The sequence below is a fragment of the Varanus komodoensis genome, unplaced genomic scaffold (assembly GCF_004798865.1).
Source record: "Varanus komodoensis strain SLA01 unplaced genomic scaffold, ASM479886v1 scaffold5, whole genome shotgun sequence".
Classification (NCBI taxonomy): Eukaryota; Metazoa; Chordata; class Lepidosauria; order Squamata; family Varanidae; genus Varanus; species Varanus komodoensis.
This window is the reverse complement of record NW_025336087.1, coordinates 52,452,968-52,467,770: the sequence shown is the minus strand read 5'-3', so window position 1 is coordinate 52,467,770 and position 14,803 is coordinate 52,452,968. Positions and strand designations below refer to the sequence as shown.

Genomic DNA, 14,803 nt, shown 5'->3' with positions numbered 1-14,803 from the left:
ATTCAAATCAAGTCATTATCTCTTGTTCCACTTCAGCCTATGTATTATTTCTTCCTAGATAATATTTGTTATCACTGTAATAGGATGCATATACAATCATTCAATGTAGTGGACAGTTCATGATACTCCATATGTTGTGATCTACAACTTGCATCAGCCCTTTTCAGTGTAGCCAATGTTGAAGGAGAATGGTAATTTTGGGCTACAAGTGACCACCCTACAAGTTTCCCACTCTGACCTCTGTAATTCATCTCAGTAACACCAATATTAATATCATATATGTGACTTGATTGATTAATGTTTTCTATCTGATGATGTCTGCTGAGCTACATTTTACTTCTTATCTTTTCTTAAACAGCAGCAACAAAAAATGGATGAAGGTTGTTCAGAGGCAGCCTGATAGCTACAAAGTGCTGTACCAGCAAAACTTTATAGTGCACTTCAAAATGCAATCATGCTCATGTTTTAATCCAATTCTTCAGTTGGTCAAGACTTCTTTGAAAACTCCTCTTGTGTCTGATTCTTCTCATAACCATCTTCAGTATGTTTCACAACCGCAAACATCAAATCAAAATAAGGATTAATAAATTGAGTTTCTTTTGTGTGCAGAGTGAGTTTCCTTGTCAATTTGGAGAGAGGGATGTCCAGCCCTGCAACAAGTACATACATTATGCCAGTGCTTGCATCGCATCGAGCGTGGTACTTACGTTGAAGATTATGAAACAATGGTATGGGATAAAGCTGTGCCCAACCTGAACATACTGTGGTATTACAAATTGATCCCAAATAAGGCATGAAATAGAAGATTTGTAACCAGATCTTATGATGTCCTTTCCTTAAAAGCAGGCATGACAGGGCTATATTGAGTTGGAACTGCAGTACTGGGGGAGGTCAGTTTACCCTTCCTCCCTCAACAGTATCCCTGATTTAATCCCCAATGGATTTTTAGGGTGATTTAAATCAGAAGAATTTAAACCTTCCCCAGTGTGTCATAGCTCCAATCCAACTTCTCCATGGCAACTTTCAATTAAATAAGTTAGCAAGGATCTTCCACATTCTAGTAAGGCTAGCAGTCAAATCAACTGATGGAACGATTTACTAGTCTATTCAGAGGTAAGTCCTGTTGAATTCAGTGGAGCTACTCCTAGTTAGAGAGGTAGAGAGTCATACTTCAAGTTGGACTTGCCAGGCATGTGTGCTAGCATAATCTATTCCCCCTGACAGATTTCATGGTCTGCTGGGCCAATACTGATAAAACAATGGGATGGGGATGACTGGATTCTGATGACTGGCTGCTTGATGTTCCCAGTTTGCCCTTCCCTGCCTCTTTGTACTCATCACATGTAGAACAGGACCATACAGGTGACTGAAATGTACTTGCGCAATGCTATTAGGTCAGGGTGAAACTAGAGGTGACAATCTCAGATCCCAGACAGAATCCAGTCATTGTCAAATCTGAGAAAGTCAGAACAACTGAGTTACAGAAATCGATTTCAAGAGCAGCACGTGCTTCCAACTAAGTTGTGTTTGGCACATTTTCAAAGTTAACAAAAACTGAAACACTACTGGTTAACATCTGATTAATTTTCTGCTACCTCAGTTTTTTAGTTGCTTGTTCTATTTATTTATTTATTTATTTATTTATTTTATTTATTTAGAAAATTTCTATGCCACCCCATTCGCCGAAGCCTCGGGGCGGCTCACAAAACTTCAATTAAAATATAATACACTAAAAATATAAAACGAATTAATATAACAATCTATCCTGTGGTTTATTTGTTTTTAATGTGATCAATTGTTTTAATCACACTGTGATTGCAGAAGAGCAGGATATTAATAAATAATTTTATTTCTTCCCACCCTGGCTTTTCTCCCTGAAGCTACTCTTCCCCAGCTGTACTTTCTTCACAAAAAGCCCAGCGTGGGAGGGGGGAAAGTAATTAGAAAGCAATGGACTGAAGTCAAAATGTAGGGGAAAGACGCTTCCCACACCCCTTACTGAATAACCACTAGTAGGCTTGAAATAACAGTCAACACACTCGACAGATACTGAGCAAGATATGAGCAAATTTTCAGGTAGGATGACTATTTCCATCAGAGCTGAGCAAAAGCACAAAAGTTTAATGAGCTGCATTTCTAGGCTTGCTACTTGCAGACAGACAGATCTTCAACAGACAATACCATTGTATTTTTAGTAAAATGTCAAAAAGTTTACTACACCCTATGTGGTGGTGTTCGCAAAATCTCACGTATTTCAATAAGTCTGGTGGTTGCGCTTCAATGTTTATTAGGCTTCGTAGGTCTCCAGAAGTAAAAATCTCAATGGCACATTATGATGGTGACTCCAGGCAAGGAAATAAAAGGCTGTAGCATCTTGGGCAACTCAAGCAACAGGGAACTGCTGAATATTTTTAAACAGCTATGGCCTCTGGAACTATTCATAATAGCATGCATTTTTTCCTTCAGGTACTGCTAGAAATTAAAGCTAGTACATGTAATTAAGCAAGCACTCCATTTAATTTTTTTCTTGCTTCATGGCACATACGGTGGAGGCAATGAGCTTGCGGAGACTTTGTCATAGGCTGGTGGAGCATCAGGCACCTGTGTTGATGAAGCACAGGGAAGAGTTAATCACAAACACAGAAATTTTAGGATACATTATAATTTCCTATGCTAGTAAATAATTGAGCCTGAAAGGATTTCCCATCTTTTTCCTAATCAAAAATATATGCATTAAGAATAAGCAATCACTTATTTAAGTTGAAACAGTATTTTTGGTTTTATATTAGATGCCTGTGCGTTAAGAAAGAGCTGATCTGTAAGCGTGGTCATGCACACATGCATTCCACACAGACTTTTCTTCTTTCTTGTAGTCACCCATGCCCCAAAAATCTAGACAGGAAGCTTGCAGGTGGCTGCAAGGAGAAGACCCCTTGTGTGAGCAGAAGCCAACTTGCAGAGTGTTGGAGTCAAGCCATAAGCATTTTCTGTGTATCAAAGCTAGTGTTTGGTGCTAATAACCTGTAGCATGAATGATAACTATGCCTCAAAAGGAACATTACTGATTATTAATATTAGTTTGTAAAACGTTTCAAGTCAAGGACTTCCACGGGCATGAAATTACCAAGAAAGCTAAGATTCTCATCAAATAAGTAAGTTAAATGATTCTGAAAAAGAATTCACAGACAGTGAGATGTTGCAAGAGGGAAAACATGATTAAAGTGAAGAACAAACTAAATAATAAAAGAGACAGAACACAAACCAGAAATTAAAAGCATATGGTGGAGAAGGCAGCCAGTGTACAGAATATTATATTAGGCAACAGAGAAAGGTAAATGTTCGTGATGCTAAAAAGAGAGGAGCCCTGTCTGGCCTTACAAGAAATCTGAGAGGACAAAGTGGGTGGGGATATTTGCATGTCATGCCAACCAGCTCTGGCAATAAGCCACAGTGAATTGGTTGTTCTGTGAACAACCCATAGTGCCTGGCAGACATGTCTCCATTTGGCTGGAGAGCCAGCTTTCACAATTCCTGTTTGGAAAGCCACTGATGATCCTTTCAGAGTGCCTAAGGAGCGTATTGGAGGAATTATTGCTGTAAACTGCCCAGAGAGTTTTGGCTCTGAGTGGTATAGAAATAAAATAAATAATAATTATCATCAGTGAATGGCAATAAATTTAAAGTAACAATAATGAAATGAGCAGTGTTACTCAGTTCATTGTTCCACCTCAAGACCTTGGAACTGGCAGTCATGTTCTTTTCTTCACTAATCCAAAACTTGGGCCACTTTTAATTCTTAAAAGTGGCCTGTTTGATCATGCTGTATCCATGTAATTGTGGTGAAGGAACACTTCATAGCACAATGCTACATAGGCAAGTTTAGTAAGAAATCAAAGACATGTTGTGGCCCTAAGAATACTTTCTCTTAGACATAAGTCACATTAGAACTAGCAGGAGTAATTTTGTATATTCTGCTTTATATGTCACCATTACAATGGGGTGTGAAAAGTATAACTTTCATTATTTAAAATGGTGTTTATCAAATCTGAAGTTCTGTTCATTTTTAGGGGTCCTTCTTACTATTTCATCATTATGTTGGGGTTTTCATAGAAAAAAGATGTAGAACACAGGGAGTAATTAAATAGATAATTTCTCAGAGAAAACAATGAATATGAAAAGAATTGGGGGAGTGGAACATAAATTTGGGCTTATCCAAGTTTCCTTTAAGACACCGCTGGGTTATCCAAGCAGAAATAACAGGAAGACAAAACTCCTCTTTAAGTGAAGATGTCAAGAATAGACCTAATTCTTCCTGTATCTAAAGGAGAAGCCCCTCAGCATCATCAACATTTATGATTTCAATGTGGAGTCCTTACTTTCCATCATATATATAGTAGTTGATTACTACAGAAATATTTAGTAGGGTAAGCACAGTGGAGTGAAGAAGATGAAAGCCAGATGAAAGAGGTCAAAAATGGAACATGCAGAAACTTGGATTTTGTTACACTAATTGTTTTAGCAGCAGAGCTGTGTTCTGAAATCTGTAAACTTACATTAAATATATGAAATTATAGATTTGCAAAGGTCCATAATGCTTTTCACTCTGTACCTCTTAAGGGCATGACAGGAACCTTGAAATCTCACAACTTTGGAAATACTGAACTGATTTTCACCAATTCAAAAGGCACATTCTTATAATATCCCTTTGAATTTTTGACATTTTCTGAACTACCCAAGAACTAAATATCCTATACATTCAATAAATGCCTGTCCTTCAGTGCAAACTTTTAGAAATAGTATAACTCAACTAGTATGAGAGTTTTCTGGAATTTTGTGTTCCCAATTTCCTACAAGTAGAACAAATTGACTTGATTTAATAATGGATCTAAGTTTCAGCTTGATCATGGAACAGGCCATGCACCTTAACTGTAAAGTGACTCCCACAACTCTAAAAATGCGGTATGGATTCTCCACCAAGACTGTACTCTCTGCCTAATTGGAAAGTTTTACTCAAAATAAATAAAAGCAATCATTTTACCATGTAGCCACCATTGGTGCTGTACTCCTGCAGGGGCACTTTGGAGCCCAGTAAGGCACTCTTGTCTTCGAAGGTCTTCATGCCAGCCACTCTAAAATTCTTACTCTGCAAAGTGGGCAAAAGATCCCAAGAAAAATGGGGATAGGTCTTAAAAAACTGGAAATGAGAGATAAGCCAGGCAGTGGTTTTACACGGATCCATCTATAATACCAATATAAAAATGACATAAGCTAGGATGTTCATTAGATGTTCCTTTTCCTCAGTGTCTGTTTCTGAATTAACATTCATGCTTGTCATGTGAGCACAGACGGGTTTTCCATTGCTCTGTCATGTGACACTGCAAAGCCACCAGCTGGGGAGAAACACCCTTGGGACTGACAGGTGTCTGCATAGGGGAGGCACCTGAAAACCACCTTGAGGTCCACAACAGAAGTAAGGCAGATTACAAATGTACAAATAAATAAGCTGTTTTTGGTGGTGTACTTCTTCAGGCAAAATACTTCAAGCAAAATGCATTGTCCAGCCTCACTCAGTCCAGGGGCTGAATTTGTGCTAGTCTTCAGCCCCAGCACCTGCTTCCTATGTCCAGGTTTAACCCTGGTTCATGTGAAGGAAGCACATGCAAAGGTGCCTCTGAGAATCTGCAGAGTGTATTTGCCTCACCACTGATCAAGTGAAGAATGTCCTTGCACATCCGGGATTAAGGGCAAGGGTCAGGATCAGAGAGGGGGGATTCCAGGTAGAGCTGAGCCTCCACATTTTTTTCAAGCAATTAAGCGTCATCCAGATCCTTGGGCTCTAATGGAGTAATACAAGTTATCCCAAACAGTGTAGCAGGGAGTCCATTTGTCCTTACCAGAAGGCTTGTATAACCACTGCGTCTTGTGTAATACCAACAGCCAATGATCAGTAAAGCTGCAAGAACCACAACAAGAATTCCAATTCCTGCAGCCCTTTGAAAAAGAAAAATTAGTCTATTCACAAGTTCAAGGAACACAAAGCAATAAGGAAAGAAATGACAACTTGACCAAGTTCGATATAAAGAGCTGTTTTGAAATAGAAAAAAGATGTAAGCAAGAGTGGTTGCTGATGCAGGGGGCTGCAGTAATCATGTTCAATCAGTTCAGGGGAATTCTGCATATTTAGGACAAAATTTATCATACATCCAGGAAACAAGGGTATAGAGATGGGACTTTGATTACCACTGGCACATTGCATGCAATTTCCATTTATAACAGGAATGTTGATGGGTATGATAATATCCTCCTTATAATGAAACTGACACACTGACTTGATCTGCATAATTGTACAGCCCTCTGCGGCTTCCTGAAGCCATGTGGGTTCTGGTGCGTGACAGCGCTGGGCAACTTTCGCATATTTAACTAGCAACTATCACTTAACGTGACATGCACACCCAGCAATGGGCATGTGTTGGTGTGGTTCACAAATCTCCCACAACCCTTAAACTGCCCAGGGGTTTGGTTAATTAACCCATCGTGGCTTAATATGACATGCAAACTGGCGTTCATATGTCATTGCCAACCCAACCTGGCAATAAGCTGTGAACAACTCACACTGTGCCTGACGGATGATCAGGCTCACTGTGACTTGTTTGCCCACACTCTCTCCTTCTCTTCAGTCCACCTGCAGGTATCCCAGATATTCCTACAGGTATCTCTCTGTAGGGAAACTGACTCGTGAGCCATTTTTGGCTTAGAGCAGCTTTTTTGGTCTTTAACTCTCCTTCTTTTAAATCATGAAAACCAGCCAGACAGTCAAATTTTGTGATTCCGATTTTGACAGCCACTAGCAGTCTCTTAATGTGCCCAAACAGCAGATTGGAAAGGTTGTAAGAAGCTGACAAACCACTTTTTTTCTTTTTTAGAACTCACAATGTGAACAAATACGTTCATTCTATTTTTTCCTAAATTTAGCCATACTTGCACAGTTGATGTGTGTGAAACATTGAAGCCTCATCTGGATCAACATTATGAGAGGTACCTGCTATGGAAGTACCAACCATGGACATTGTCCTAACCCAGGATCCCAATAGGACTTGCCTTTCTTTTGCTTTTGACAGCTGTCAAATGGAAAACTGTCAAAGGAAAGCAAAGGCATAAGCAATCTTCACTTGCAAAAAGAGGATGGTGAGATTTATATACCCCTTTTTTTTCTCTTTCTCAGGGCAATACAGATTTGGCACTTTTTTTCTGGGATCCTAACTACTCAGAAGAGTACAACCATATCCCACCTCCTTTAAAGGGATTTGGGACATGAAAATGGGTGTATAGATGGGGGTATAGATCTGGATGGGTCTGGATAACATGACAACTCATTGCAGGTACCATAACCCCTAGAGGAACCCACAGGTTGTCAGGTTGGTTTGTTTGAGAACCACCCTTGCTTTTGCGCTCCACAAGATTAGTAAACCCAACAAGGTAGTCCAAATCCAGAACTTTGTGGGTGATTTGCAGATAGGCATACACATTCCATCTGCAATACAACTGATAGCTGAAAATTAAATATTTTTAACAAACTCTTTCCATGAGTTTTATTTGCTTCTTGAAATGTTTCAAACCCATCATTCTTCCTTGTAGACACCAGGTCAGTGCACAAGAACATGACCGAAACTAGCCACACAAAACAGATTACAGGAGAAAACAATAAAAGAACATCAAACAATTAATAGACCTTAACATATTAAATGTCAAACAGACTGACTCTAGAATATCAGGGAAAATAAAAATGTTTTGACTTGGGTCTGAAAATATCACAGGAGCAGCACCAATCATCCCCTTTGGGGTCTGCGTTCCAGAAATTGATACTGAAAAAGTTGCCCGAAAAGTGACTTTTAAGTGATGCCCACAATGGCACAGCCCAGGCTTCCTCAACCTGGTACCCTCCAAATGTTTGGGACTTCAGTTCCTATCAGTGCTATCCAGGATGCCTAATGATAGGGATCTTTCAGTTTTTCTCCCAAACAGCTGGAGGATACCAAATTAGGGCAGACTGCTATTTATAATGCCTGTGACAATCATACTAACAGTGATGGAATCTATCTAGCCTGTCCTATAAAAATACTTTGAGAAGATACGTTTGTTTGTTTAATATCCCAACTGTGATGGGATTTGCACCAAGAAGGAGTCATTTTATGCAATTTTATTTGTATGTCTGATTGACCGCAGTGAATAATGTAACATGATAATGTAATGTGATAATGATGATTATGTTAGCCCATGGTAAGGGCATCTGAATTCTGAGCAGTGTTGTGCAAACACAGATGCACAAATAAATACTTGTTTCTCGATTACAAACAATCCAAAAAGAGAACCCATAGTTTGTTTTTGCTTCATGAAATATGGATTATTGTTCCATATGGAACTAGAACTATGCATGAGCTGCTTCACCAGGCCATGGGTCAGAGCGGCAAAGACAAACAAAGAAGCCACTTTATCTTCCAGTAGTGTGTAGCACCACAGAAGCATTTATGGTGTGGAGAAGGAACAGGGGAAGGAAGAAGGAAACAATCAGCCCAGAGATTGAGAAAGTAAGCTGCAGTTTGTCTGATCACCTGCCAGACAAATCCTGAGTTGGGCACAAACCACGGGTTAGTGTTACATGAGAATAAAAAGGTAAAGGTTTCTCCTTGACATTAAGTCCAGTCATGCCTGACTCTAGGGGGTGGTGCTCATCTCCATTTCCTAGCCGAGGGAGCCAGCGTTTGTCTGCAGACAGTCTCCGTGGTCATGTGGCTGGCATGACTAAACTCCGAAGTGCACGGAACGCTGTCACCCCGTTGTGCAGATTCGGACCAGCAACCTTTCGATCAGCCAGCCCAGCAGCGAAGCGGTTTAAACCACTGTGCCACCTGCAGTCCCTACATGAGATTACAGCCATAGACTTTCCTGAACCCTGAACAGTCAATCTGAAACATATCCAAAGGGGATCTGGCACCTTCTTATTTCAGCAATATTTGTATGTTTTGTATAATAGTTGTAAGTTTCCCTCACTCTACACCACCCCATTGAGAATGTGTCATTCAGATATCAGCTCTGCTGTTCCCCAGGGCTACTGCATGAACCATGGAGAAGGCAGGCAAAATCACTTCTGCTGTTTCTTTCACAAGTAAAAATATGTTTGAACTGGAATGTGATTCTCTGCTTACTCTTCTGCGGAAAGAGAGGTGTATCCTTTCCCTTGACCAAAGTTGTCATCAAAGTAATGCTGTCCCCTGGGCATCTTGGTTGATTCGGGTCACACCTACAAAATGAACAAAGTAATGCACCTTACTTTGGCCCCTTATTTAGGATGAGCTGCAGAATTTATTTATTTATTATTGGTAGGTCACATGGTTTGGATACAAAAGAAGCCAGGTTCAGTTCCTGGTATTGCCATTTAAAAAAAAAGTCCTGGGGAGCCTGAAATGCTACTAGGCTAGTTCTAGCAGGACAACTATTCTAACCTGCCAATACAATGCCATGTTGTATGTCAAAGAGTCAGCTAATGATGTGCACAGCTATTGGTTATGAAGGGTGAAACCCATACTTCCATTTATGAAGAAGAAGATGCCCCCACCAAGTTATAATAAGTAGAATCCAGATTTTTAATCTTTTGATTTTGAATAGACGGTAATGCGTTGGCTAAGCCATCCACTGGCATGCATTCTAAGGGCTCCCTGAAAAACACTTCTGAACAAAAGGCATCATGTCAGCTCCATCATCTCTTCCTTAACTGATTTTTTGTGGTAAGATACAAGATCGAAGAAGACATGGAAAAAACACGGGAGGTGTTAGAACCTGCACCCTCTTAAAACTCTGAGACCAGGTAATTGTACACTAAAAACCCCCTTTGTTTGGAAGCAGGTTATATGCTTAGGGTGCTTTTATTAGATGGCACTATTTTTGATGAAATCTGATCACTCAATGTTTATACAGCAAAATAATATGCATATGCAAACACATTTTCCAGCTAAGAGCCACTATCTCAAAACTAAGTGGTTCCAATATAGTATTTATGGATTTATTTAATGATATTTATAAAATCCTTGCATTATTATTTATTAATTGTTTATTTCATTCCATTTCTATGCTGCCCCATAATCTAAAGGTTCTCTGGACATCTCACAAATACTAAAACAGCATAAAATAGATATGATGCAATAAAACAATTAATAATCAGATAAAATAGATAAAACAAGAATAGATAACATCTCATGATAAAATATAGCCATTTGTACCATAATAAATGCAGCCAAAAAATTAACCAAAATTAAATTAAAATAAGTAATCCATAGCAAAATATAAAAGTATCAAATCAAATTAAATTAAGCAAAAACCTGTTTACATAAAAAAATTTTCACCTGGTGCCTAAAAGAAAGAAGAGTTGGTGACAGTCATAATACCCTGGGGACTGAATTCCAGAGTTTAGGCGCTACTGCTGAGAATCCCCCCCTCTTGGCCCTTTCCTCTTTGACCCTACTAGGAGAGGGTGACCAGAGGACTTCCGAAGAGGATCTAAGTGGTTAGGTAGGAAGATATGGAGAGAGGCGCTCGCTCAGGTGCATTTGAAGGTGAAGGGCACTGAGAACAACCAGTGCAATACTTAAAAAGCAAAGGCAGATTGCATTGCTGGCATTGTCACTTGGTTGCTACCCCTTTTGGTGCCCTTTAATTTTCAGTTGACAGCTATCAAATTCACAAGTGGCAACCGTGAACAAATTAACCTACACGTAGTCTTGCCAGTTTCCTTGTATGTTACCTCCTCCGCTTTGCACCTCCCTTTGACGGCCAAAACTCATACAACCATTGACAAGGTAAGACTACACACATCAGACACCCTTAAGTGTGCATTCCTATGCCTGTGAAAGACTGGCTGTAATTATAAAAACAAGAATCTTAATACATGACAAGCACAATCGTGCAGTTTTCAGAGAGCATTTTCTTTTGCCTTTTTCTTTGGCTTAAGAGATTTTTAGGCTTCGTTATGAATATAGCTTTGTAAACGAGCCAAATCAACATGCAATATAATATGCATGATTTGAGTTCCTGCTGCCCTGTATGTGTTCTTGCTTTTCCTAATGTCATTAGCAAAACTCTCTGATTGATTCGTCTGGTCATTTGTATGAATAGCCAAGGAAACTTAATTTTCCATATCAAAGAAACTGAATGGTTTAATCTAATTTATACGGTTTCACCCTTAGAAAAGCACACAGATAAATATTTTGGCTACAGTTTTATTCACAGTTACTCAGTTCAAGTCTAATTCAATGCAATAGTATTTAAAGCGCCAAAGAGTATGCAGGCTTACACCCTTTGGATTCAGCAAAGCAGCAGAACAGTAAATTCTGCTGTGAACTAAAAGGACAGACAGACTTTCAGCACAATTCAAGGAACGTATTTCTTTATCAATTACATTTTTCAGAAATAAGGAAAGTTTTCAGCTGAAACTTAAAACTGTGAAAATCGAAAGAAAGAAAGAAAGAAAGAAAGAAAGAAAGAAAGAAAGAAAGAAAGAAAGAAAGAAAGAAAGAAAGAGACACATACCTTTCTGCCAACCCAGACTATGCCTGAGTACAAAACACATAACTGGACTTTTTTATCTCTCTCTTTTTTTACTTTTACAAATGTCCTTCTTAGAACTAGTTAGCTCTCATGATGATCACGAGTTTGAGTTCCTGGCAGTGCAGCCTTTGATCAGTCTAATTAGCGTGAAGGATTCAAGCCAAAGAATGGCTTCTGCTGTTTCAGATTCCATTATTTCCACCCCTAACCTCTCCCAAGTAGCTTGAGCAACAGAGTGCCAAGTATCTAGGCCCACATACGGACTAAACAACTTGGGGGCTCTGCCACATAGTTATGCGAATGAGTCAGAGTAGTCGTTCCACTATTTTGTGCAATACAAACACTTTCTATCTAAAGCACCAGAGTTCTTATTCAGTTGTTTTGAAGGGCAACATTCTTGAATATTGTTGTTGTTATTTCTGTTCTGCCCCTCTGGCAGCAGTTCACAATAATATATAAAACGGAATAAAATCCAATACAAAATACAATGACAATAAAAACTTTTTTAAACTTTAAAAAAAATACAATACAGAATACAAATGTAAACCCAAATTTTTAAAAGCTACAATAACTTACATAAATTACAAATTGTCATAGACAGTTGGAAGACCTGTTAAGCGGTTAATACAACGCTCCAATAAAATATAAATGCCTTGTCATAAATTGCTGCTACTGGGAAAATGAAAGTTGCACCCCCAAATTAGCGCCTGTGTGGGAACCATGAGCTTGATGTGGCTGGCTGCCATCATTATTAGGACTCATTAAGTCCTATTGGCTATCGAATCACTACTGACGAACCACAGAACCTCTCCTCCCTGCCATGTTCATGCCATTTGGGGCACCATTTTGAAAGGGTGTAATTCTGCCTCATGGCAGCAGCATATAAACTTGCAGGCACAGAGGCTTGTGAGCTTCCAATGCAAAATGTGAGGTGTGGCCTTGGCAACCTCTGTCACTGCTGTGGCTCTCCAGTGTGTTTTCAGGCCAAGATGGAGGTCAGGGTGTCGATTGGAAGCATCACAACTCCGTGATCACAGCCTCCTTGCACCCCGACATGCCCCCCTTTTCCTCCATCAAGGCCCAGTTGTGACTTCAGGAGGGGAGCAGTTGGCATGTCACCCTCTTTCCACATCACCCTCAAGGGGGCAGGGTGGGGGCTCGGCCTCTGGAGTCCAAGGTTGCCAGTCCCCGGTGCTCAGGCTCTGAAAACTCCTATGCTGCGCAGACAGTGTTGGGAAAGCAGCGCATTGGGCTCCAAACCGGTCGATTCAATTTGCATTCTGAGGCTGAGCAGGCTCCCAGGACATGCAGCCCCGCAATGGGAGACACTGTGCCCTACAACCAGGTGGCTGCGACAAGCATGGTGTGTGTGGGGCAAGAGATGGGCCCTGCCGCTGCGTTCCACCCCAGCGCCCGTTCACGGACTTCTTCCCATTTCCCCCACAGCTTCTGTAACATCTGCAGCCACTGGGCTTCCCTCTCCAGGGAGCAGCACCACTCACTATGCAGCCACAGGGGGGCGTCCCAACCCACCTCCACTCCCCCCCTCAGCACACACCATGACTGCTGCCTTGGAGGCTGGGTGTTGTTTTGCTGCCTTGGGGGCTCCTGTGGGACACTTTGGGTCCACAGGTGCAGGGACACCAGCATCTCGGGGACACGCACGACTGCAGAGCACACACCTAGAAGGAACGCGGCTGTGCTTTGACGAGCTCCAGCCTATGGCCATCTGCCTGCAGACAGGGCAGGAGGCAGCACAGCTGGCCATCCCGGCTGCACAAGTCAGGGAGGTCCCATGCCTTGCGGCAGGTCCCTTCCCCTCTGCCCTTCTTCTTCCCATCATCCCTCCCTCCATTTGCCTATCCCCACTGGTGGTTAATCCTGATTTGACAAAGGACAGTTTCAGCATTTTCCAGCACCTTCTGCATCTGTGGCTCCCTCCACACCAGTGGCTTGTCTTCGCTTCTGTCCCCTTGAGGTAGACCAGGGTAGGTCACTGGTGGCATTTCCCCTTGGATGGGTGCCTCGGTCTGCTTGGCAAGGGGGGCTGCCTTCTAACTCATGTCCAGGTTGAACGACAGGAAGCTGCTAGGAAAGAGTTCTCCTCCCTGCCCACCTGCCCCTCTGGCTTGCCTTGCCTTGCCTGCAGGTATGGGGAAAGTATCCCTACCTGTGTAGCGGCCCCTTCCAAGCACAGCAACCACACATGTGCCATGGAGATGGTGTTTCCTGAATAACATCTGCGGTCTTGATGGAAGTCTTCAGCCGCCAAGCTCCAACAGGGCTTCTGCGCCCCTGGCAGCTTCATGACAAAGGAAAAAAGGAGCAGGTGTGGCATCCCTCTTAGCTGACTTCCATGCTGGAGATGACACCATCTGCTGCCCATCCATCTTTGCTTGTCAAGACGTGAGCATTTTTCTGGTGTAAGTAGGCTGCTGGAGGATCCAGTCCTGCTGCTCCTTCGGTGAGTGTGAGGGTAGCAGAGAACTACGAACGGGTGAGCTGTGCCACCTGGACCCTTAGGTGGTCCACCTGGGTTAGCCCCCCCCCCCCCCGCACACACACACACCTGCCATTGCAAGCTGACAAAGGGCTCAGCCTACAGATTCTTGTTAACTAAAAGTGGGATGAAAGAGTTTTTAAAATGAATGATTTCTGTAACAAATATTATATATACAGATACACGTTTTTAACTGTTAACTTTGATTTTCTGTTTTTTACAATGGTTTTCTTCTTCTTTATGCTTTTTTATTTTGAAATTCTGTTGTATGTAACCTCAGAAAGGCTTGCCCTAAAAGATGGCTTACAAATCTTTTGTACACATAACAACAACTAGTAGAAAGTACATGAGTGTGGGATAGGGAGAGCAGTAAAATATGCAACCAGCAAATACATGAAAATTGTGTTGGTTTATCACTGCCTATATGGTTAGAAGGGGCTGTATGTAATACAAAACTATGGAAGACTGTCACCCATCAGCTTCAATCTGCTTTCCTGTTGCTGGTGATGGGCAACTTCAAGGCCTAACTCTTCCTTCTTTCGGTTGAGTTTAAACTTGGCAGCTCTTCAAACAGAGGGTACCTTCAGAAGAGAGGGTAGTCCCCTGTTTGACAACCCTTCAAACAGGGATTTTTGTAAAAGAGGACACATGGCCACCCTACGCCAGCATGGTCAAGGGTTGGTGATGCCAGGAGTTGTGCTCTGA

General features: G+C 41.4%; 1 protein-coding gene across 1 annotated transcript; it reads right to left on the bottom strand.

Annotated features, from left to right (window-relative positions):
- Window positions 1-2,300: 2,300 nt before the first annotated feature.
- Window positions 2,301-11,616, bottom strand: MLANA (melan-A). Its single transcript, XM_044446743.1, has 5 exons — window positions 11,581-11,616; window positions 9,204-9,298; window positions 5,895-5,991; window positions 5,039-5,143; window positions 2,301-2,601 (listed from the first exon to the last, which is right to left on the bottom strand). The coding sequence occupies exons 2-5, from the start codon at window positions 9,275-9,277 to the stop codon at window positions 2,533-2,535; spliced, it is 345 nt and encodes a 114-aa protein (XP_044302678.1). The 5' UTR covers window positions 9,278-9,298; window positions 11,581-11,616; the 3' UTR covers window positions 2,301-2,532.
- Window positions 11,617-14,803: the final 3,187 nt, after the last annotated feature.